At 39.0% G+C, this 25,869-nt stretch overlaps 1 protein-coding gene across 3 annotated transcripts in view; it reads right to left on the reverse strand.

The window, feature by feature from the left end:
• Window positions 1-14,322: 14,322 nt before the first annotated feature.
• The window catches only part of GABRB3 (gamma-aminobutyric acid type A receptor subunit beta3), a 270,888-nt gene continuing 259,341 nt past the window's right edge, over window positions 14,323-25,869 (reverse strand). For 2 of the 3 annotated variants that reach the window (XM_065906527.1, XM_065906526.1), the window contains exons 8-9: window positions 25,357-25,601; window positions 14,323-14,661 (exon numbers count right to left, since the gene is read on the reverse strand). In XM_065906527.1, the coding sequence (XP_065762599.1) occupies window positions 14,323-14,661; window positions 25,357-25,601 (584 nt within the window). Of the gene's footprint in view, window positions 14,666-25,354; window positions 25,602-25,869 lie in introns of all 3 variants that reach the window. The other variant, XM_065906528.1, reaches the window with a different exon arrangement.

The raw sequence follows: 25,869 nt of genomic DNA on the forward strand, positions 1-25,869 counted from the left end.
CGGCACCCAGGAGTCGCAGCTGCTTGAGCAAATGGGATAGAAGTTCCCATGAAGACGACAGAGTGGGAAGAGCCAAGCTGGAGGAGTCTGATCTTGCCTATTGAAGAAGGAAATGGCAACCTACTCCAGTATTCTTGTCTAGAGAATCCCATGGACGAAGGAGCCTGATAGGCTCCTTTGACTTACCATAGTGTTTTCAGTGTTCATCCAGGTTGTATTGTGTGTTAGTACTTTATTCCTTTTCACGAGCAAATATTGTTCCATTGTATGGATATTTTATGTTTTGTTTATTCATCAATCCATTGGTGCACATTTGTATTATTTCATCTTTTGTCTATTAAGAATGTTACTATAAATGTTCTTGTGCACACAGCATAAACATATGTTTTCCTTTCTCTTGCACATACATCTGTGAGTTAAATTGCTATGTCAAATTGTAACTCTATGTTTAATCACTTGAGGAAGTATCAGAGCAAAGTAGATGCACTATTTTGCATTCTCATCTGTACAGGTTTGAGGGACTCAAATTGTCCATGTCCTTACCAGCAGTTGTTCTTATCTGACTTTTTAATTCTATTCATACTAGGTCATGCAAAGATGGGCACAATAAAAGACAGAAAAGATATGGACCTAACAGAAGCAGAAGATATTAAGAAGACGTGGCAAGAATACACAGAACTACACAAAAAAGACCTTCACGACCCAGATAATCATGATGGTATGATCACTCACCTACACCAGACCCCTGGAATGTGGGGTCTTAGGAAGCATCACTACGAACAAAGTTAGTGAAGGTGATGGAATTCTAGTTGAGCTATTTCAAATCCTGAAAGATGATGCTGTTAAAGTGCTACACTCATTATGCCAGCAAATGTGGAAAACTCAGCAGTGACCATGGACCTGGAAAAGGTCAGTTTTCATTCCAAACCCAAGAAAGGCAATTCCAAAGAATGTTCAAACTACCACACAATTGCACTCATCTCACATGCTAATAAAGTAATACTCAAAATTCTCCAAGTCAGGCTTCAACAGTACCTGAACCGTGAACTTCCAGATGTTCAAACTGGTTTTAGAAAAGGCAGAGGAACTGGAGATCAAATTACCAACATCTGTTGGACCATTGAAAAAGCAAGAGAGGTCCAGAAAAACATCTATTTCTGCTTTATTGACTATGCCAAAGCCTTTGACTGTGTGGATCACAACAAACTGTGGAAAATTATGAAAGAAAAGGGAATAACAGACCACCTGACCTGCTTCTTGAGAAATCTGTATGCAGGTCAGGAAGCAACAGTTAGAACTGGACATGGAACAACAGACTGGTTCCAAATAGGGAAAGGAGTATGTCCAGGCTGTATATTGTCACCCTGCTTATTTAACTTATATGCAGAGTACATCATAAGAAATGCTGTGCTGGATGAAGCACAAGCTGTAATCAAAATTGCCAGGAGAAATAGCAACAATCTCAGATATGCAGATGACACCACCCTTATGGCAGAAAGTGAAGAAGAACTAAAGAATCTCTTGATGAAAGTGAAAGAGGAGAGTGAAAAGGTTGGCTTAAAACTCAACATTCAGAAAACCAAGATCATGGCATCTGGTCCCATCACTTCATGGCAAATAGATGGGGAAACAGTGGAAACAGTGACAGACTTTAGTTTTTTGGACTCCAAAATCACTGCAGATGGTGACTGCAGCCATGAAATTAAAAGGCACTTACTACTTGAAAGTAAAGTTATGACCAACCTAGACAGAATATTAAAAAGCAGAGACATTACTTGGCCAACAAAGGCAAAATTTAGTCAAGGCTATGGTTTTTCCAGTTGTCATGTGAGAGTTGGACTATAAAGAAAGCTGGGCACCGAAGAATTGATGTTTTTTTTTTCCATTTATTTTTATTAGTTGGAGGCTAATTACTTTACAATATTGTAGTGGTTTTTGCCATACATTGACATGCTTTTGAACTGTGGTGTTGGAGAAGACTCTTGAGAGTCCCTTGGACTGCAAAGAGATCCAACCAGTCCATCTTAAAGGAAATCAGTCCTGAATATTCATTGCAAGGACTGATGCTGAAGCTGAAACTCCAATACTTTGGCGACCTGATGCAAAGAACTGACTCAGAAAAAGACCCTGATGCTGGGAAAGATTGAAGACAGGAGGAAAAGGGGACGACAGAGGATGAGATGTTTGGATGCATCACCAACTCAATGGACAGGAGTTTGAGTAAACTCCAGGAGTTGGTATTGGAAATGGAGGCCTGGTGCGCTGCATTTCGTGGGGTCACAGAGAGTCAGACTTGACTGAGCAACTGAACTGAATGACCGACTGATACTAGTAGGTATGAAGTGGTAATTTTGTGTTTGCATTTTCCTGATGACCAATGATTTGAAAAGTTTTCTCATCTATGTTTCAGAAGCATTTGTGAAGATTTGTTATTATTTCTTTAAATGTTTGGTAAAACTAACAGTGAAGTCATCTGGGTGTAGGATTTTTTTTGTGAGTAATTTCAAAAAATTACTCATTCAATTTCCTCATTTATTATAGGTCTATTTAGAAGGTCTATTTCTTCTTGAATCTGTTTCAGTAGTTTATGTCTTTCTAAGAGTTTGAAGTTATCTAATTTTTCACTTAACTTATCTAATATTTTGGTGTACAATTGTTTATGGTTTTTCTTTATAGTCTTCTATTTTTGTAAGATTGGTAGAAATATCTTCTATTTAATTTATAATTCTAATAATTTAATTAGTTTCTCTTATTTTCTTAGTAAACTTGACTGGAGCTTTGTTTTGTTTTGTTTTTTCAATTTTGTTAATCTTTTAAAGAAGATTTTTCTCTCATTGATTTTTGTTTTCAAGCTTAATTCTTGCTATTGGAGATAGTCAGGTTTAATTAAATTATTCATAATCTCCAGAGACATAACAGTAATTTTTGTCCTAAATAGACAGGCCATGAAAAGAGGATATCACCTATCAAAGATTCAAGTCTCTAAAATTTACTTTTCTCCCTTTAGCTCATATTCATTTACAATTGAAGAGATAATACTCTTTTTCTTTGACTGTACTGTACATAAAGCTTGTAAATAATCCAACACAGTAGACCCTACAAAAGTACTTTTCTTCCTCTTCTAATAATAGGTTTATTCTTTTGAGAGTGAAGAATAATCAGTCTGGTGAGTCTGGCAGTTTTTTATGCTCATTTTGGTTAGTAAGATCAAATCGTTTCTAAAACAGTAATGTTAAATAACTTTAGTTGTTTTATTTAAAAATATGAAATTTGAATTTTTGTTCTGATCTTACTATTAGATTTCTGAAGAAAACTTTCCTCATTCAGAAAATGAGCAAAGAAGGCATAAATGAAGTAGTTGGCTAAAGTTATGACCAGAAATAGGTTTGATGGGAAAAAAAATCTATTGCTAACTTAAGGTAGTGTACTGGAAAATTTTATTATGTTCAGTCCATATGATAAAGATAAGAATAATCTGAGGAGAAAGGCCTTTTGGGGGTTACCAAAGACTAGAATGTGATTGTATGTAAAAAGCTGGATTCCAAATCATTTGCTTCTGATTCATCTAAAGCATCAAAGCAGGGGTCTGTGATTTGTTCCCATAAAGGCCAGAAAGTAAATAGTTTGGATTTTATAGGCCCTACAGTGGATATAAAGAATAGTAAAAGAATGAGAAAGAGATGTCCAAAAAGCTGAGGAGTTACTGGGAATCTCTCTTTGGAACAGTCAGTTCCAGCAGGTCTCCACAGTCACCACCAGTCCATTCCCTTCCCTCCAACCCATGCACTGTGCATCTTGTCACCAGAATAAAACCAGTGACTAAGCAACAACAGCAAATAAGCACAGACATCTTTAATAAACACATTGAAAACAGTTAGCAATAAAGAGGCACCTCCCAGAGGGGGCAGACATAGCCTAGAAAAGAAAAGCCCTTTTTATTTTGTCTTTGGGTGCCCAGCATCTAGGTCATTATCTGCTTTCTCACTCTAAAATAAATCATTCTTGCTAAAACCCCAGAAACATACTCAGACCTCTTATTTAGTCTTAATATTTATAGGAAGAAGCTGGTTGTAAAAGAGAACCAAACAAGATACATGACACAAAGAAACGTGTATAAAGCTAACTCACAAAAATCTTATAAAATGCCATCAGTCTTAGAAAGAAAATTACTGGCATAAAGAATACCACAATAAACAAAACAGAAAAAATTAGCATGAAAAACAATACTTTGGGGATCCAAGGAAATAGAGCAAGATTTAAGAAATCTCTCAGCAGGATTTAAGAAAACAGAGCAGCCCACACTAAGACAAAGATCAATACACAAACAAACAGAAATTGAAAATTTTTTAAAATCTTCAATATCATCAAAGAAATATTAAATAATAAGGATAAACAAGAAATATGCAAAGTCTCCACATTTAAAGCCAAAAAATATTGTTATGAGAAATTTAAGAAGATCCAAAGCAGTGGTTCTCAACCAATTGTTCATCCTAAGGGACATCTGGCTATATCTGGAAATATGTTTAGTTGCTACAACTGAGGAGGCAGATTTTGACACCAGAATCTTGTGAGTAGTGGCCTCAGGTATGTGGCTAAACATCCTACAATGCATAGGACAGTTCTCCACAACAAACTATGTGATCTAAAGTATCAGTGTGCCAAGGTTGAGAAACCCACACTGTTAGGATGCCAATTCTCCACAAACTGCTGGATAAATTCATTGTCGCCCTAGTCAAGTTATCAGAATCAATATATATATTCATTAACAGAATGTATATACATATATCTGTGAGTATAGCAAGAGAATGAATACATATATGTAGAGAGAATTAATATACACATTCATATATATGAATACAAATAAAGAATGAATATATATATGTGTACATATATATGTGGGGGAAACAGATTCTAATATTTATGTGGAACTGTCAAAGCAAAGCCACAACAACTTTGAAAAAGAATAACACATTTGATGAACTAATATCATTTGCCTTTGAGCCTCACTAAAAAATTATAGTGGTCAAGACAGTGTAGTATTGATCTCAAAGTAGCCAAATAGATCAATGGAACAGAACAGAAAGTCTAGACATGGACCTGCATATATGATATATATATTATAAATTGATATCAGCAAGGATACCAGGGCAATTTAGTGGGGAAAAGTTTTTAACAAATGGTGCTAGAACAATTGGAAATATGCATATGGAGAAAATGAACTTTCTTATTTCACAACATAAGCAAAATTAACTCAAAATGTATTATAGGTCTAAATTTAATACCTAAATCTATAAACTTTATAGAAGAAGGCATATGGAAAAATGTTTGTGACCAATAATTAGGTGAAGACTTTTAGAAATCATATCACATAGATGACCCATAAAAGAAAAAAATAGATAAATTTGATTTTATAAAAATTTAAAATCTCTGCTTTCTGAAAAACTGTTAAGAGAATTAAAAGACAAGCCATGAACTGGGAGAAAAAAGTTACAAAGTATATGTCTGATGAAAGATTTGTATCTAAAATATATAGCTATATAAAGAGCTCTCAAAACACAATAAGAAAACCAATTGAAATTAACAGAAGATTTAAATAGACCTTTTATTAATGAAGACAAAGAGATGGAAAATAACACATAGAAAGATGTTCAACATCATAGTCAATAACAAAAAGCAAATTAAAACCCAAAGGAAATACCACCATATAACTATTGAATGGATAAAATTAGAAAGACCAAAGGAAATACCACAATTTAACTATTGAATGGATAAAATTAGAAAGACTGACCATACCAAGTGTTGAAGAAGATGTGAAGAAACCAGAACCCTCAAACACAGCAGGTGAAAAGTAAAATTATAAAAATCACTTTGGAAAACTGATGGTTTTATTAAAAAAAAAAAAGTTAAACCTACACCACCATAAAATACAGCTATTTCACTCTTAATATTTACCCCCCCCCCCCAAAATGAAAGCTTATCTCTGTCAAAAGGTGAATGGATAAAACTGTGGGTACTGTACAGTGGAATACTACTCAGCAATAAAGTACAGCAAGACATGTGAATCAAAATGATTATAGTGAGTGAAATAAGTTAGAGGAAAAGAATGCACTCTGATTTCATTTATATAAAATTTTAGAAAATATACATTAATCTTTAGCGTGTCATTTGTTGAGAGCACATTAGTTGTTGCTTGGGGACAGAAATCGGTGTCTTAAGTAGGATGGAGATTTACAAAGCAGTTCAAGTAAACTTTTGGAGGAATGAATATGTTCACTATTGTGAGTGATCATGATGATGGTTTCACATACATCAAAATTTATCAAATTACACATATTACATATGAACAGTTTTTATGTCATTTTTACTTCTAAAGAGATTGTCAGAAAATAAAGTCAATCACCCAAAGCAGACAAAAAATGGAAGAGAAAAGAAAGATTATATAAAGATTGAACCACTAAATACAAAATCTGACTAGTGGTGGCATGTGAAAAAAAGACAGAGAAGAAGTTTCCTAAAAAAAATAATATAAGAAAAATGTCTAAAGCTCAGAAATATAGATCTTTAGAGTTTCTCCCAGAATCTATTATAATATACAAAAGACTCACACTTAATAAACCTTTATGAAGTAATAGAAGAATATCCTTCACTCAAAGGATGTCCCCTACTTAAAGTTCCCTTAATCACTTGAGTAGGGGATTGAGCAGTTGGGAGTGAGTCTGTTTCCATAAACAAGAATTAGCTGGCATCAAACTCATTATAAGCATCACTGAATGATAAAATACAATGATGAAGTGATTTCAAAGTTTTAGGGAAATACTTTCAATCCATGTCAATACCTAGCTAACTACAAATTAAACATAAAGGACCAAGGAAAGAATTCAGGTAATCAAAGCCTCAGGAACCGTCTGTCTCATACCTGCTCCTCAGGCATTATCTGAGGATTATTGTTGGGTTTGGTCAGTAAGTCATGTCTGACTCTTGCAACCCCATGGACTGTAGTCCACCAGGCTCCTCTGTCCATGGGATTTCCCAGGCAAGAATTCTGGAGTGGGTTGCCATTTCCTTCTCCAGTGAATCTTCCTGATCCAGGGATCAAACCTAGATCCCCGCGTTGCAGGCAAATTCTTCATTTACCAGTAAGCCACCATTCTTATTAAACTTTGGCAAAAAGAATAAGACCAGGAAAGAGGAAGCCATGGGCTATTAAAACATAGTGAAACTAATTCAGAAATCATAGTACGAGAGTTTTGCAGCAGGTCCAAAAAGCAAGCAGTTCTCACTTGTATGGGAAATCAGTCAATGTCAAGAATATTTTCATGAAGAATAATGGAAAAGATAACAAACAATAAATTTAATGACTGAGGTGGTAGTCAATAGTCATAAGTCATAGCACATAGTCAATAGTACATAGTCAAAAGCACATCATTCTTAAGAAAAAAAAAGCAAATTAGAAACCCCAGAATGAGTGTTTATGGGTGACTGAGAAGGGATTAAATCTTAAAATGTCCTAAAGCAAGCAAACATCTGATTCAGTTTGGGTCAACTAAAGTAGTGCAGGAAAAAGTAATTTATTTGATCTGGGCCTTAGGAATATTAACTTAGCCCTAGGAAGTCACTGGTCTTCTAAATTAGTCTGAGCAGACGGCTTAGCCCCACTTTGAATGATGCCTATGTTCTTGATAATTTAAAAGTTTTTGAACTTTTTGAAGGTTTATAAGTAAAATTTATAAAATTTATTAAAAAATTTATAAGTAAAATCCTGAAGGCTTAAGTACAGTCACAGTGCTAAGTGTAAAAGTTTTCAGCCTCCATGAAGCAGGAAGAGTTGAGAAGACATCTCTCTTCTCACACATACTCAATTGATCACACTTCCCAGGCAGAAAACTCTTGACTATAGGTGGTCTGTTTTTGCCTTCTTCTAATATGTATTTTTATACATTCAATTGAAACACTAAACTTTGAACTGGTCTTAAGTATGGCTCAATGATGCAGGATGTTCATTAGTTTTCAACATTTAGAATCATTCTATAAACATATTAAACAGTAAAATGGAACTTCATGATTGTAGACAGAATGTAAATGTTTTTGACCTTGATAATGTAAAAATATAGTTACAATTAACAGAATATGGGGCAGGATGAACAGCTTTGCCTCAAATATAGCATTTCAAGCCCCCTTAGCAAGGTGGACGATTGTGTATAACTAATGCTTCAATGTGCAAGAGGAACAGCTGATTCTTCTATTTCAGGAAAGGAATTGGATGTGCTAACACTAAGGTCTTACCTGCTCTGACAGAAATAGGTAATAGAAATCACTCTTTAATTTTCAAAGAAGAAATTCCCCCAAACCCAAACAAACAAAAGATGGGGTATAAGAAAAGGGAATGGGAAACACATAGAAAAATGTGTTGTGAGTACATTTACCTCAAGAATGCCGAGTCAAGCAGGACCCTGGGGAAAGCAGAAATGGAGATTTAAGTTACAAGACATTTTCTTGCAATCACTGGCTACCAGGGTTACTAACTGGTTTCCTATTTGGTTTCAAGATGCATACACATACACCCACACCCGCAGCAGACATCCTTTAAAAGGAGCCATTTCTGTCGCTGCATATTTCTTACAGGTTTCCTTTGCACTGCTTGCATGTGGATTCTAAGTGGAACCTAGTCACATAAAAGGCATGGGTCATGGAGTATGAGTGCCTCTAATGCCTGGAGTACCTTAATCAAAAACCATTGCAACTGTACACCAATTACGGGCTAAAGGTCACAGGTTCCAAAGAGTCTATCTTCTCTGAAGAATAGTTTTCCCATTCAAAGGAAAGTCAACAACGCTTCTCCTTTAGAAGCTGGTAAGAAGCAGGTCCTTACCTCCTTATCAGGGTCTTGCCCATAGCTCAGTTGGTAAAGAATTTACCTGCAATGCAGGAGAACCTGGTTTAATTCCTGGGTCAGGAAGATCCGCTAGAGAAGGGATGGGCTATCCACTCCAGTATTCTTGGGTTTCCCTGGTGGCTTAGATGGTAAAGAATCTGCCTGCAATGTGGGAGACCTGGGTTCTATTCCTGGGTTGGGAAGATCCCCTGGAGAAGGGAAAGGCTACCCACTCCAGTATTCTTGCCTGGAGAATTCCATGGACTCTATAGTCACAAAGAGTCGGACATGAATGAGCGACCTTCACTCTCACAAAGGAGGTAGTTAAGAACTGTGAAATGGTGTCAAATGTGTACATGGCCTGTGGTAGCCACTGGGACCAGGAGTGAATGGATTCTGAGTGGATTCTACATTCAGTGAGGCTTTCTTAGTCAATCCAAAGTGGATGCCATTATTGGTAATTTAAACTTGGCATTCAAATGACTAATGCTGCAGCCTAATGAAGTGAGAAAGGTACCCTAGTGAAGTTACAGTCCCAACAGAGCTAGTGTGAAATATTGCCACGTTGGGGCCCCACATTAGATGAGGGAAGTTAAAAAACTTGTCCATAGGATAAAAAAGGAAAACACAACATGTAAAGAATTATTGAAGATTATGCTTTGTTTAGGCACTCTGGACGCTAAGCCTCCATTAAACCCTAACTGGCTGTGGTGCACTTTCCCTTTATGGTGTGTACGCGTGAGCCAGCAGCCTTTCAGGGGCCTAGAAATGTGTTTGTCAATAAATGCTTTGTCTGGTTTGCGGTGTCTGAGGATCTTCATTCATTCATTCATTCACTCACTCAACTCACTCAGAGACATTGCTTACTACTTTCCTACTGGAGAGGAAACAAGGGAAATCGCCCTTTAGTTCTGAAAAACTAAAGAGTAGGGATCAATGCCACCTGTGCCAGAGCTTATTGGCAGTATGTTTCCTGGCCTTTAACACAAAAATAATTCTCTGAAAATGCTTTTCTGAATACAGGAACAGTGTGGATCTCTGTGTGTCTAGTTTTCTTTTGACATTCAAAATAAATTGTGAATTTTAAAAAACGTCACATGGTTCAGCTGGTCTCATATCTAGACAGTTTTGAACTTATTCTTACTTTCAGAATAACTGAAATGGGCATGTCAACTGAAAATACCTAGAATTAAAATAACATTATTTCAACAATAGACAGACAAGGAAGAAAAAAATCAGCCTTCATATTGAAGTCAGTTAGTCCTTTTTTAATAAATTTGAAGTCATTCATCAACAAGTTTCATATTGTATCTATCACTCAATTCTGCTGTTTTTTTTATGTCAAATAATACCCCCAAAATTACATCAATGTGCTTAAGCAAAATTGAATTTTAAGTGATCTTTACAATGAAATGAAGTAAACGTGGGAACTGATCATGACAGCAATTGCCTATTCCTACTAGAATAATCCTGTACTTACCTTGAACACACTCACTGACTCGTGAAGTGGAAATAAGAGACAAGAATGACAAAATTGTTTCTGGTGCTCACCCTAGGGAGAGACATGGTAAATGAGTCACTCTCCAGGAGGTCACTGTTTACCCAGGTGTTGGGAATTTCAGGAAAACATGGCACCTTTCAATGCAGTAGAAGAGGTAATAATCAATCCAAGGCACACTAGTTGTGTCCTGGGAAAATTTAATCCACCTAGGCAGTTCTTTGCCCCATAATTCCCCTGACCCATAGCTCACATAAAATGAGAGCTGGACTCTATTCCACAAGTAATAAAATATTTCACTGATCAGTTTTTTTTACATTAAAATGACCAGAAATATGACTGGTTTTCAGGTGAAAACCTAAAGTAAGAATTATGGGATTTCAAGCCAGGAGATTCAAAGTTGGACACATCGTTCTTTTTTTAGAAGCCACCATTGTGGGAAAAACACCAATGGGATTCTCTACAAGAGGCTGAAAATGAACACCTACAGCTGCAGTGAGCCTGTGCCCTTAAAACCAGTCCCCACGTACTGGTATCACCTCTGAGAGGATGATCTCCTTGGTGAAAAAGTTAATTCCGTAGCTGGACGGGGAGAAGTGTTGATGTCAATGACTGAACGTGTCCAGAGTTCTGAGTGCTGGCATTAAGAACACATGGCATTAGGTACTGCATATATACATGGGATAGAACGTTATCATGACATACACCAAGGTCACTTAGAACAGAGGGAAACAAATGGGTCATGATATGGACAATGAAACCCTTCCACAGTCCTGGGGCCAGTAGACAAGAACAACACTTGTTGTAAAGATTCCTCGGTCTTATCCATCTTTCTCTGCAGGAATTTTATGTAGTAGGGCTCTGGAATTGTCTCAAGTATATTCGAATATGGGCAATAACAAACTCTTAAAACAAGATTCTCCTATAAGCTTTGAGCCCCTGTGAAGCATTTTTGGAAAGACAGGACTATTTAGAAAATTAACCTTTTATTATGTTCAGTTGTGAGAAAGAGATATCATTAGAGTCCAATTTCAACGTTTCTCTCCTTACTCAAGAGGGCTGGATGAGGGCAACAACCACCTCACATTACGTCAAGGGTCCGGGTTCAGATTCATCCACACACGACACTCACTGGCTCCAGGATCTACTGTGCAGTCATGACAGGACACTGTAACAGTCCAGAGAACCAACCTCGGCTCGCTCCTGCAGCACACAGTTCTGCTTCTTAATATTTCTCACAACTTTTAAAAATGGAGAAGCTATAAAATAATTTTATTAGAAGAGTAATTTTCTTCTAAAATGAAGTAAAGCAAACACATACTCAAGGATCTCAAAAAGTTTTTTTTTTTTTTTACAGAATACATGTATGTATTTGTGTGTGTTCGTGTGTGTGTATGTGTAGTTACAAACACTATTTATAGTATAGCTATTATGTTTAACATCATTGCAGTGTCTACAAAGTTGTGGATCCCAGTCTTGGTGCCAAATGCATATAAAAAGCTCAAAAGCTATTATGACTATACCATGCAAATTTATATCCAGAAAACCTTGGGACGTAGACTGCAGCTCTTCTGAGCCCCATGGAGTCTCTGCCTTTGACAGTTGGGTACCTCAACTATGCATCAAAAATGTTTGAATCACTTTTCTCCCAGATAGAACTAATGTCACAGTTCTGAATACATAAACTGGACATTTAAATCAACCGCTGACACTTTTGTCCATGTTCATGCGTATTTTAGGGTCCCTCTTCTGCATGTGGACCTCACTCCTTGAATCACTGATACAGAAAAAGATACCTGAAGTATTGAAAGGGATAAGGTCTACACAATGTCCTTTTTTTTTTCTCTTTAACATGTTAACAATGATAAGGTCACTTACAAGGTTTTTCCCAATCTATTTAACTTTTAGGATCCCCCATTATTGTCCAAGAAAAAATTGTCAGAAAAAAGCCAAGGAACAAGAAAACACTTGTCTCCAGATAAAAGTAAAACCAGCGAGCAGTGGTTGGAAGAAGATACTGAAGAAAAAGATAAGAATGAAAGGGAAGAAAGGGTATAAAATTGGTCACTGCTTCTAGAGTGAGACTTTGTGGTGTGTTTGACCTGTTACAGACATGACAGATTAAAGGTCATCAGCCGCCAAAGAAAATCAAACAGCGGTCAGCTCCCGGGGATAGCCTATGGCACAAACCCCCGCAGGGGGGATGGAGCCCCTGTCTGTGGGGAAACTGAGGCCAGCTCTGAGAGTACTGGGCAAGACTCTGGTCACTGGTTTTGGATAGAACAGAGAGGGTGAGGCTATGTGGCATTTTGGGATAAAGTATCAATTTAGCAATTCTTTCCTGAATAGTTTGCTTTTTTGTTTCTCCAAATGCTTAACTTCACTGTGACATCTATTTGCACAACTGTAGTCATTTCAGTTTATGGATGCCTGTGATAGAAATATTGTTTACAAAAAATATATCATCTCTTTTTTTTTCTTTAGAAAGATCTCATCTAAATAGTAAGTTAAGGTTGCATCTATGAAACCGGTGCACCTTGTCTTGTTTCTACGAGCTTTAAAAAGTCCAAATACTGATGAGGCTGTGGGTTGGAAGGAACCAAAGGTGACTGTGTTTGTTGTCAGGTTGCTCTCCTTTGCCTCAAGAGAACGGTCATGGGTCCCTGGGTGATGCATGGTGTGGACTGGTCGTGTTCCTGCAGCATCCTAGTTACACTAGGAGTAGTTGGATGTGCTTGTGAAACATGTCAGATACAGAAATAAAAGCATGAGGATGTTTCTTGGTTTCTGAAATTGAATAGAAGTGTTTTCACTTCAATCTTAATTCTAGAGAACAGAAAGTAGTTATATCACAGAAAAAAATATGACATTGCATGCTGCCATGATAGCAAGCATAAGAAACAAAATCTTGGTAAATATACATATACATATGCATATTATGCAAAGATATTTGATATTAACATACAATGTTATAAGAGTGATTGATAACTTAAAAACAAGGGGGAAAATCATCCTAGGTGGTTTTACCTTAGAGTAACAAATAACCTGAGACGTTTAAGCTTTCCATTAGATACCAGGCCTAGCAATCCATAAGAGATGTGGAGCACGTGTTTAGTGATTGAAATGTCAACTCAACGTTGCCGAAATGTGCCGCCGTGTCCCACAAGATGGGTAAGCTGGATCTACTCCAAGTGAGCAAAGAAATATACTGTACAGCAGAGTACTTACAGTGAGATGCCATCCACCCCCGATGGGCTTTCAAAAGATGGACGTGCAGACATCAACGTGGGCTCTGCCTATGCTTAAGAAACAGGTGAGCACACACCAGAGGCTCACTGCACCCACGGAACCAGTACAGAGAAAGTCTGCCCCACGAAAGCAAACCCCATCGCCAAGAAAGCCAAAAAGCCTTTGCTTAATAAACTGAAAGAGTGGGTATGAAGTGTGACTTGTTTTAAACTAGCAATACCACTGAATGAGTTTTTGAAGAATAAGTTTCTTCCTGATTTTTAAACTAAAACATCTAACTTATGATAATAAAAGACACATTTTGGGATGATATTGTGTTTCGCGCCCTCATTCTCAAGGCATAATATTTAGACAATGCTTGTCCCTTTCAATTAAAAAAGAAAAAAACTATGACTTTCTTTAATATGCATCCTGTGATTGAATTGTCCATAGCTGCAAAATGTATATATGTATGTGTATTTGTCTGACATACACATGGGTACTTACACCTGTGTGTATAAACATATACACATACATCCTCATATACACGTGTATTTTATATATATGCTGAGAAAGTTCACATATATATACAATTGCGTATGTATATATGTGTGTATCTGCGTGTGTGTGTCTGTGTGTGTGTGTACAGGTATAAAAACTTGACAGGCAGAGTAATATTTCACTCAGTGTTAAATGAAGTCTTTGAAAAATCAAGTACAGTCACTCAGTTAACATAGTACAGCCAGTAAACTAAGTTGAAAAGAGAAAAAGTGAATGGAAACACGATCCGGGACCATCTGTCTATGGCATTCACATCGGTTAGATCAGGGATTTTAATTTTGAGCTGTGAAGACCTCCTCCGTAGATGGGTCTTCTTGTGCGGGATGCTTCTGTCCATGTGTCGCCCATGCCCTTCCCGAGGCATGCTCTGTTTCCTGTACTGGATTCCTGAGTTGTCAAAGGATCTTGCTGAATTCCGGGCATCGCCAACGCCTCCTGCAACCTCATTCATCTCATTGTGAACCTCCAGCGATGTTAACAGAATATTTCCATGAGCATCCACCTGATTGGAAGGAAATGCACATGCTTAGAGAGCGAGCATAGCATGCCAATAAACCTAACTTCCACATGCAAACCCGGACAGACCTGCGTCATTCTCTCAGGTCACATATATGGTGAGAAACTGCACATCTAGCAAACCCAGCATTTTGTGTTAGTGTAAAGTGTCATTTTGTGGGCTTAACTGCAAGTTAGAAACTTGATTTCCATAATTTATTAAGTCTCGTAGAAAAATTAGATAAAATAAGGTGGTCCATTTCAAACTGAAATTTCACATTATGGATACAAGTCCTTATTTAAGACAAAATTAAAGTACTAATGTCTTTCAAGATGTTGACTTAGGTATTATAACCTTTTCCCACAACTATACACTTGGATAGAAACTATACTCTCCTATTCTTCTTTGGAAGTCAGTTCGTCCCCATTTTTGATGATAACAAAAATACCCAAATTACCATGAAGATACAAGTGAGCACTATAATGAATGGACACTCCTGATGACGCTGGTGGATCTCCTCACTCAATCCTGGTCCTGGCAGAAGACATCCTTTTTAACTGCTATATTTAAGATAGGCTAAAGTCCCTTCTCACATTGGAGCCAAACTTTAAAAAAAAAAAAAAAAAAACATTTTATTCTGTGCTAAATATAGCTTCAGACCTTTCGTGATGATACCACTGGTCCATTTTATTTGTTGGTCTACCACAAAGCTTTCATGGAGCATGTCTGAGGCTAGGCCTTAAGGGGGAGGTTCAGGAAGCGAGGAGGGGAGAGATGAAGGCCAACACTAAGAGTAGGGGCTTGTATAGGAGTGCAGGCAGGATGGCCCCAAACCCCAAAGTGACCCAGATGCAGGCAGGGTGATCAACCTCCAGTGGCCATCAGACTCTGGCACGGAGGCACCAAAAAAGACTCAGAGATACCTCCATCATGGTTTGGGTGAAAGTGAAAGTTGCTCAGTCCTGTCGGACTCTTTGTGACCCCATGAACTATACAGTCCATGGAATCCTCCAGGCCAGAATACTGGAGTCAGTAACCTTTCCCTTCTCCAGGGGATCTTCCCAACTCAAGGATTGAACCCAGGTCTCCTGCATTGCAGGCAGATTCTTTACCAACTGAGCCACATGGGAAGCCTAAGAATACTGGAGTGAGTAGCCTATCCCTTCTCCAGCAGATCCTCCCGACCCAGGAATCAAATCAGGGTCTACTGCATTGCAGGTGGATTCTTTACCAACTGAGCTATCAGGGAAGCCCCAACGATAAATAAATCCATGGAGTTCTCCAAGCCAGAATACTGGAGTGGGTAGTCTTTCCATTCTCCAGGGGATCTTTCCAACATAGGGATTGAACACAGATCTTCTGCATTGTGGTCAGATTCTTTACCCACTGAGCTATCAGGGAAGCCCTACCATCCAATTATGCTTGGGGAAGGAGAGATGTAGTCACTAGGATGTCACCCCTTTCTCCCCAGACATTTGCAAAAAGGGACTTTGCAAACAGAGAGAGGATGTAGCCTGAGTTATCCAGGTGTGCCCAATCTAATCACATGAGACCTTAAAAGCAGATAATTTTCTCCCGCTTGAAGCAGAAGAGAAAGCCAGGATGTGGCAGAAGTTGAAACCCAGAGGAACTGGAAGCATAAAGAGTAGATTTGCCCTTGACTGAGAGAACTACAGGCAGGACTGGGAAGAAAGGGGGCAGCTTCCAGGAGCAGAGACAGGCCTGGCCTACAGCTAGCAAGACAACCTCAGTCCTACAACCACAAGGAACCATGGTAGCCAATGGGCTGAGCCCCACTGTACTCAGACTTCTGACCAAACCAACTGTGAGAATATATTTGGGTGTTGTTTTAAATGTTATTTTTGTGGTAAATTGTTATGGCAACAATCAAAACTAGTACAGGAGAGAAGAGGGAAGATTTCAGAGGGGAGATGAATTTGAACTAGGCCTTAAAGAATGAGTACAAATTTCTCAGGCAAAGAGCCAGACAAATACCAAGGCACAGCCTTGAAGAGTGACTGAAATGTTTGAAAAGGGCAAACTAGTTGAGTGGGACTGAAGTCCTGGAGAGAATGGACGCACACATTCAACTCCTGGCCCACACTCAGGGGAGACAGAGGAGGTGACTGTCATTCTCATCCCTGTCATCCTCATCTGCTTATCATTACAAGAAAGAACACCTGGGGATAAATGGGAAGCAGATGAGAGTCGACCTGTTAAAAGAATTTCCCCTTTACCCTTTAGGTAATGAGAAATAAAAGTGGTTTCCAGGTGAAAAAGTGGCATATTTCTGAAACCCAACCGAAACAGCAAATCTGGGAGAGAAACACCAGGAGGTAGTGAGTAACTGCTCCCCACCAGCTACTGCAATCCATTCCTGCACGTCCTCTAGGTGACGCTGGACACTCAGCGATGTCTCACCACTGCCTGGTCACTTCTGCATCTCTGCAGTTAAGAAGGTGGGAAAGGAGTGGAGGAGTTATGCATCACCCTGCTCCCACCTGGCCCTTCCTAAGCTGCCTGGAGAAACAATCACAGCGTGGACTCAGGGTACAGCAGCCGGGCCACATTAGCCTGGGTTGGGTTCAATATCACATAGTGTCTACTGTCCCCTGAAAATGGAAGCAGTCAGTCTGGGGGTCCTGGGAGACACAAATAGACCAAGGTAATACCATGCGCATTAGGGAGAAGGCTTTTTATGAAGACCTGTTTTTGGAGAAGGGACAGAGTACTGAAAGAAGAGCAATCGTTTTGTTTTGTTTTTGTTTTTTTTTTAATTCAGTGGAGGGAAAAATTCTAACGAGGCTTGAACCTCAAAAGTATTGGGAATAATAGACCTTTGTAAGAACCTGTGTTCCATATCTGTTCTTTTCATCATTTCTCCTGGAATGACTGTCAGTAAAATCCTTATAACAAAAAAGTCAATATTCCCATTTTGGGGATCAATGAAGTGTCTCATGGTTTGGAGCTCAGTCATGTGGGAGGAGCAGCCTGACAGGTAAATAAAAATGTGATTGAAATAGGAGGAGACAGCAAAGGAGAGGCCAGCAATGGACTGGGCAATAGTATGCCCTCCACAGAGACCACCCAGGAGCTGTGGGTGTGCTGGGACCACCAGAAGTTGTCACCCTCTCTAAGAAGGGGGGTGATTTGGACTTGCTTTGGAAGCTGTGGGCAGTTGGGTCTTAAGGAAACACAGAGGTGAGTATGATATGTCAGATGAGCTGGGCTTTACCCAAAGGCACAGAGGAGTAAGAAAAGGTCCTTGCCCTCAAGGGGAAGAGCTTCAAATAATCAGCAAATACAGTTTAGCAGACATTGCATATGTATTACCCTTAAAGCACATTTTAAAATACACGCCCACAATGCCATCACTTTCTAGTTACTAAAAATGCCGTATGTAAAGCTCCTTTTATCAAAATTTAGGGATTATGATGCTTTTGTAGAACAAAATACCAAATAAAAGTCTTCTCTTAAAGAGGAAAGTAAGTATTTTGTGATACATTTATTAGGATGGACTTTGGTGGTTCTAATAACTCAGATTTTCACCTGGCTTTAAAAGTATGCTTATCTATTTTATTGGAGGAGGGTATGGCAGCCCACTCCATGTTCTTGCCTGGAGAATCCCATGGACAAAGGAGCCTGGTGGGCTACAGTTCATAGGGTTGCAAAGAGTTGTACAAAACTGAGTGACTGACCACACATCTATTTTACACATAGTAGTGCGAAGTAATAACCTATCAAGGAAAAGAACTTGGAAAAAATGTATACATGTATCTAAAGCTGAATATCTAATATCTATACTGTATATCTAAAACTTACACAATATTGTAAATCAGCTATACTTCAATAAAATTTTTTTAAATGTAGTTTTAATTTTTTTTTTAAAAAAGGTATGCTTGTGAACGGTTCTCCCTTCCTCTGACTCTAGGAGCGTGAGAAAGCATGTGGGTTCAGTGGTGCCAAACTGATGACAAATATCACTCATTTATGAACACACATTCCCTGAGCACTTGCCACATCCAGTTCTGGCACAAACTTTTTGGTAGACGCAAAGAATGGGATGGTGTCTAGGTCAGAAGGCACAGTGAAATGTGACCTGCGATCTCCTAAGCATAGAGCATATGCCCTGGAGGTTGGAAGAACAGGGACAAGACCGCCTGCATGGAGTGGGGAGTGACAGAGGCACGAAGGGAAAAAACGGTAGACAAAACCAGGATAACATCATAGAGAAGAGCATCTGGCTTAGGTCTTGAAGGAGGGTAAGATGTGGATGAAGAAGAGGGATTCTGGGATAAGAGAAAGGCAAAGAGATAATAAGACAGATGGTGATTCCAGGAAGTCCAAAGGGAGAGTGAAAAAACTCAGAAAGTAAGATCAACTGGATGTTGAGTCGACTTTTCAAGACTTAATGACAAAGCTGTATGAATCAATATTCTGTCTTCCCTCTTCCCTTTGGCTAGTTTTGTGCATTTGGGAAAGAACTTCAGAAAGGTGAGTCTAAGTCTGCACCCTTGGATTCCAGTGAAGGAAACCTACCCTGAGAGAAGCCGAACTCAAGGTCATCAACGTTTACAAACTTGGGGTGCCTGGGTGCTCTGATACCTGTGGCTGCCTTGAAGCTGTCAGAGAACTAATAATAATAACTGCATCACTCCATTTCAGAGTGAGTGAACAGCTACATTATTGTTTCATTATGTTGAAAGGAACTTGAATATATATATATATATTAGATATGGAATTAATAAGAACTCAGAGTAAATTAATTTGGCTATTTTTGACATAGATTTACCTTTGCATAGTTTTCATTTAAACATGAACCAGTGTGTAGAAAATTTATATCAAAACTACTAGAAGGTATATTTTATGCAAGAATTAAAAGGTTACTGAAATCCATTGAATCTTAGAAACCAAACATTTTAAACAAATATTTCCAGAAGAGATGCTAATCTTTTCCTATCATTTAGAATTTAAATCTTAAAACAGATGGGATTGTGAAAATGCTCTGTATAGAATGAGAGTGATGACTCATAATTTCTAAACCATTTCATGAATACCACTTATTTTGAAAATTTGTCTCATATCTACTATAATTAGATTTCAATGTAGTTTTTTCTTCCTGCTCTATAAGCCAGAAACACTCAGAGACGAAAAACATGTCCTGTGGAATGTATCCTAGAGGGATGTTCAGTTTCTTCCAAGAATCTGTCATCAGATTGGCACACTGTTGATATCTTATTCTCTACTTAAAGCTTCAAAATAAGTAAAATACTCTAATTTTAGGAAAATGAGGAACTATTTGTCATGTGAGGAATAAAATGTTGCTCTTTAGTAAGAGGAATGGTATCAAGCCTGCAGCTCTGATTCCTTGGCAAGACTTTCTGCCACTTCATGAAATTCAAATGCCATTTGATCAACTTGAAAAATATCACAAGGCTTGTAACTATTAACGCATGCATTACAACTGAAGATGGTTGGTTCTTGGTTATAGAAACAACCCAGGAACAAACAGAAGCACAAATAAATTAAGGCCAGGATTTTCATTGCACCACTGGTCTCAGGAGAAACTAAGTGACTATGTGAACACTGCCGCTAAGTTAATATAAGGAACATCTACACTCATGGTTTGACATTAAGTTCAATAGCATCATGGTCAACTTGGTGGCCTGCAGAGCCCCTGAAGACACTGCTCTGAGATCTCTTACAGGACCCAAGGAAAGACAATGCATGTCCTTGCTGTCACCCAAGGACAGCTGCAGCCCCTGAGCCGCTTTATTCCCTGGTATGAAAGAGGTGCCATCTGAGGACACTGCTGGTCAGACCGATAAACAATCCCAAGAGATATCACTGAAAATGAATGAGTGAATGAATAACTACAATTAGAAAGGACTCTTGAAGGTGTTGGCCTGTGCGTCGCTCCACTTCTGTTTTGCGTGAAATTTGTGATTCTTTACTCATTTTCTTTTCATTCATCCAGATCATGTGATACGAAATTTTGGGAGATGCATTTCTACTTTAAAATTATCACTAAATTCTCAGGTGTGGTCAGCAACATTTTTTAATGAAGTATAGTTGATTTATAATGTTTCAGGTACATAACAAAGTGATTAAGTTCTCTGTCACTCTTTACACACACACACACACACATATGTTCAATACATACACTCTTTTCCACTATGCGTTATTATAAGATATTGAATACAGTTCCCTGTGCTATATAGGGTCCTGGTTGTTTATCTATTTTATATACATATATATACACATATATGTATATATTAGTGTATATATGCTAATCCCAAATTCCCAATTTATCCCTCCCCTCTCTTTCCCCTTTGGGACCCATAAGTTTATTTCCTATGTTTGTGAGTTTATTTCTGGAAATAAGATAATTTTATCACTTTTTAAAGATTCCACATGTAAGTGGTATCACATGATACTTGTCTTTCTCTGTCTGATTTACTTCACTTAGTGTAACACTCTGGCTCCATCCACGTTGCTGCAAAGGGCAGTGTTCTATCCATTCTCATGGCTGAGGAACACTGCACTGTATGTATATACCACATCTTTATCCACTAATCTGTGAGTGGGCACTTGGGTGGCTTCCATTCTTGGCTATTGTGAACAGCGCTGCTATGAGCACTCGGGTGCATGTATCTTTTCAAATTAGAGTTTTCATCTTTTCTGGATATATGCCCAGGTGTGGGACTGCAGGATCATATGGCAACTCTGTTTTTGGTTTCTTAAGGAAACTTCATACTGCTTGCCACAGGGGCTGTACCAATTTACATTCCCGCCAACAGTGTAGGTGAGTTCCCTTTTCTTCACACCTTCTCCAGCATTTATTGTTTGTGGATATTTTTTTTCATCATGGCCATCCTGACTTATGGTATAAGGTGATACCTCACTGTGTTTTTATTTGTGTTTCTCTAATAATTAGCAGTGTGGAGCTTTTCAGGCTGGCCATCCAGTCAGCAAAACTTTTAATGTTTACCTTTAGGAGCATCAAATATGCATTTAAAATATGCACTTGTATGCTGACTTTAAACTGTAAGAACTGATATCTGTAATTACAGATTTTAAAAAATATGGACATATAAAGGCTTTAAGAAAACTACTGAGAAATTGAAACAAATTTTCAGGAAAACAATAAAAATGGACTCATGAATTTTCTTCTGCATCTGATTTATAATATATTAGTTCTACATTCTGCTTAATTTTGACTGTAGATTTAGAGATTTGGGGGTTTTGTTTATGTTTTAAAATTTAAGCTTCACTCAAAAAGATATTTCTGTAGCACAATAATTTAACCTTTCTAAAGAGCATCATTTAGAAGAAATCTAAGCCTAATTACGAGGGAATTTGGAAAAACAACATTGTGTGTCTGTGTAATGGAAACAATAATAATGCAATGAATTCTTGTTTCCTTGGAAACAGTGTGACCAAAGCACACTGTGCATGCATAGTAGGATGTGGACTAATTTAGAAAACACACCAGCATGGCACGAAGTATACATTCCAGTAAGAAATTCAAGGTCAGGTTGCCTGTGAAAGCCTGATTTTATTCATACATCCTGGTTTCTCTGGCCAACTTTATGTGCCACTGAAAGGACAGGAGCCATTTACAGTCATTTAACTACTTTCACTCATTCAGGAACATCCAGGGACCTATTCTGACCACTGGAAGGCCATGGGCACCGCAACCCTCCAGGGAGCTGCCGCACCTCTGCGAGAGGTTTGGGTCAGTGATGCACTAAGAGCACCAGAAAGAACAAGGAAACCTCATGAGCCTGAGAATAAGTGAATTTAGTAAGAAGCATTTAAAAGTAAAGAAATATAGGAACAAGCCCAGTATGTCCATCGGTGGAGGTGCATTTTTAAAGACTTGAAGTGATGCAAGAGATAAAAGACAAAGACAAAAATTTTATATAGACACAACATTGTGCTTTCACTAAAATAGTGTTTATAATTGCAATGACATATGGTTTTTATTAATAAAATAAGTGGAAATGACATCTAATTGCAAAGTTCGTAACTGGAAATATGTAAGAGTGAGATGAGGGGGCTTAAGGAAGAAACTGATTGGTGCCCTCTTTCTGGGTTCAGACCACAAGCCCATCCAGGTGTAACCCACATCATGTCTCTTACGATCACACAGTGGAAGTGACAAACAGATTTAAAGGATTAGATCTGATAGACAGAGTGCCTGAAGAAATATGGTTGAGGTTCATGACATTGTACAGGAGGCAGTGATTAAGAAAATCCCCAAGAAAAAGAAACACAAAGAGGCAAAATGGCTGTCTGAGGAGGCCTTACAAAGAGCTGAGAAAAGAAGAGATGCTAAGGCAAAGGAGAAAAGGAAAGATATACCCATTTGAATGCAGAGTTCCAAAGAATAGCAAGGAGAGAGAAGAAGGCCTTCCTCAGTGATCAATGCAAAGAAACAGTAGAAAACAATACAATGGGAAAGACTAGAGATCTCTTCAAGAAAATTAGAGATACCAAGGGAACATTTCATTCAAAGATGGGTACAATAAAGGACAGAAATGGTATGAACCTAACAGAAGCAGAAGATATTAAGAAGAGGTGGCAAGAATACACAGAAGAACTATACAGAAAAGATCTTAATGACCAAGATAACCACAATGCTGTGATCACTCACCCAGAGCCAGACATCCTGGAATGCGAAGTCAAGTGGGCCTTAGGAAGCATCACTACAAACAAAGCTAGTGAAGGTGATGGAATTCCAGTTGAGTTATTTCAAATCCTAAAGGATGATGCTGTGAAAGTGCTGCACTCAATATGCCAGCAAATTTGGAAAACTCAGCAGTGGCCACAGGACTGGAAAGGTCAGTTTTCATTCCAATCCCAAAGAAAGGCAATGCCAAAGAATGTTCATACTATCGCACAATTGCACTCATCTCACACGCTAGCAAAGTAATGCTCAAAATTCTCCAAGTAAGGCTTCAACAGTACGTGGATGGAGAACTTCCGGATGTTCAATCTGGACTTAGAAAAGGCAGAGGAACCAGAGATCAAAATACCAACATCCACTGGATCACTGAAAAAGCAAGAGGGTTCCAGAGAAACATCTACTGCTTCATTGACTATGCATGCTAAAGCCTTTGACTATGTGGATCACAAAAAACTGTGGGAAATTCTTCAAGAGATGGGAATACCAGACCACCTGACCTGCCTCCTCAGAAATCTGTATGCAGGTCAAGAAGCAACAGTTAGAACTGGGCATGGAACAACAGATTGGTTCCAAATAGGAAAAGGAGTACGTCAATGCTGTATATTGTCACCGTACTTATTTAACCTATATGCAGAGTACATCATAAGAAATGCTAGGCTGGATGAAGCACAAGCTGGAATCAAGATTGCCAGAAGAAATATCAATAACCTCAGATAAGCAGATGACACCACTCTTATGGCAGAAAGTGAAGAACTAAAGAGTCTCTTGATGAAAGTGAGAGAGAAGAGTGAAAAAGCTGGCTTAAAACTCAACATTCAGAAAACTAAGATCATGGCAAGTAGAAGGTGAAACAATGGAAATAGTGAGAGACTTTTCTTTTTGGGGGCTCCTAAATCACTGTGGATGTTGACTGCAGCCATGACATTAAAAGATGCTTGCTCCTTGGAAGAAAAGCTATGATCAACCTAGACAGAATATTAAAAAGCAGAGATATTACTTTGCTGACAAAAGTCCATCTAGTTAAGGCTATGGTTTTTACAGTAGTCACGTATGGATGTGAGAGTTGGACTATAAGGAAGGTTGAGTGCCAATGAATTGATGCTTTAGAACTGTGGTGTTGGAGAAGACTCTTGAGAGTCCCTTGGACTGCAAGGAGATCAAACCAGTCCATCCTAAAGGAAATCAGTCCTGAATATTCATTGGAAAGACTGATGCTGAAGCTGAAACCCCAATACTCTGGCCACCTGATGCGAAGAACTGACTCATTGGAAAAGACGCTGATGCTGAGAAAGTGAAGGCAGGTGGAGAAAGGGATGACAGAGGGTGAGATGGTTGAAAGGCATCACTGACTCGATTGACATGAGTTTTACCACACTCTGGGTGTTGGTGATGGACAGGGAAGCCTGTTATGCTGCAATCTATGGGGCCCCAAAGAGTTTGACATGACTGAGCGACTGAACTGAACTTCTGGGTTCAGAACCCATGTGTCTAGAGCAGCTCCCAGCTTGGCCACTGTTGCCCAGGGCTGCCTGCCTGGCATTTTGTAGAACACAGCCAGCAGGGCCTGGCCAGGGTAGTTCCAAGAGAGCCCTGGGACAGCACACAGCTCCTGCCCTGCACTAGAGACCTTGAACCAGGATAGATGAGAGAGAGAGCTGTCCACGCCATGTGAAGAACAGTGCCATGCTGGTATCACAACTGTAATTTGACCACTGAAGAAAATTGCAACCTTCTGGAAAATGTTTTTGCCTGTCAAGTTTGGGCCCCACATGCCAGAATTTCATTCATTCTGATATCTTTTGTTTTCTTTTCATATTTGGAAACTGGTAAGTTTTTGGCTCCTCCAACTTTTGCACCAATTTTTTGCTTTTAACTCAGTGACTTGTAGAGGCCACATTTTAGGCTACGGTCAACAAGCCCCCATTACTCCTACCTAAAGGCCATGAGGCTGTGGGGGCTGGGAGTCTGGGAAAGGCAGGTGATGGGCAGGGCGAGGTGGGGTGGCCTACCCGGTTGCTGTCACCCTTCGAGCGGTCATTCTTCGCCTTGGCGTTCTTTTCCGCAAGCTTCTTCTGCCTTTGAGGGCCTCGTCCAAAGAAAATGTAGTTGACGAAGGCATACTCCAGTAGGGCCAGAAACACAAAGACAAAGCAGCCCATGAGGTACATGTCAATGGCTTTGACGTAGGGGATTTTGGGCAACGTCTCCCGAAGGTGCGTGTTGATGGTCGTCATGGTCAGCACGGTGGTGATCCCTGTAAGACAGACGGGAGCGTGAGAGGCTGCCGTTCACTGCTCAGTTCCTCACTCGTCACTCTGCTGCTTTACTTTCTCAAACAGCTTGAAGGAGTTGGAAACAAGCGATTGCATGCTGTTGGGTGATCTAAACGGAACAGAATACAGAGCACATGGTTTGGGCAGCAGGTCACTCCTCAGGCTAGGGAGCTGACACCTCTTCCCCCACCACACTTGGGAGGCACCCCCCATCCCACCTAACCCACAGATGGATGGAGAGGTGTGGGG

This window comes from Muntiacus reevesi, chromosome 15 (genome assembly GCF_963930625.1).
Source record: "Muntiacus reevesi chromosome 15, mMunRee1.1, whole genome shotgun sequence".
NCBI classification, from domain to species: Eukaryota; Metazoa; Chordata; class Mammalia; order Artiodactyla; family Cervidae; genus Muntiacus; species Muntiacus reevesi.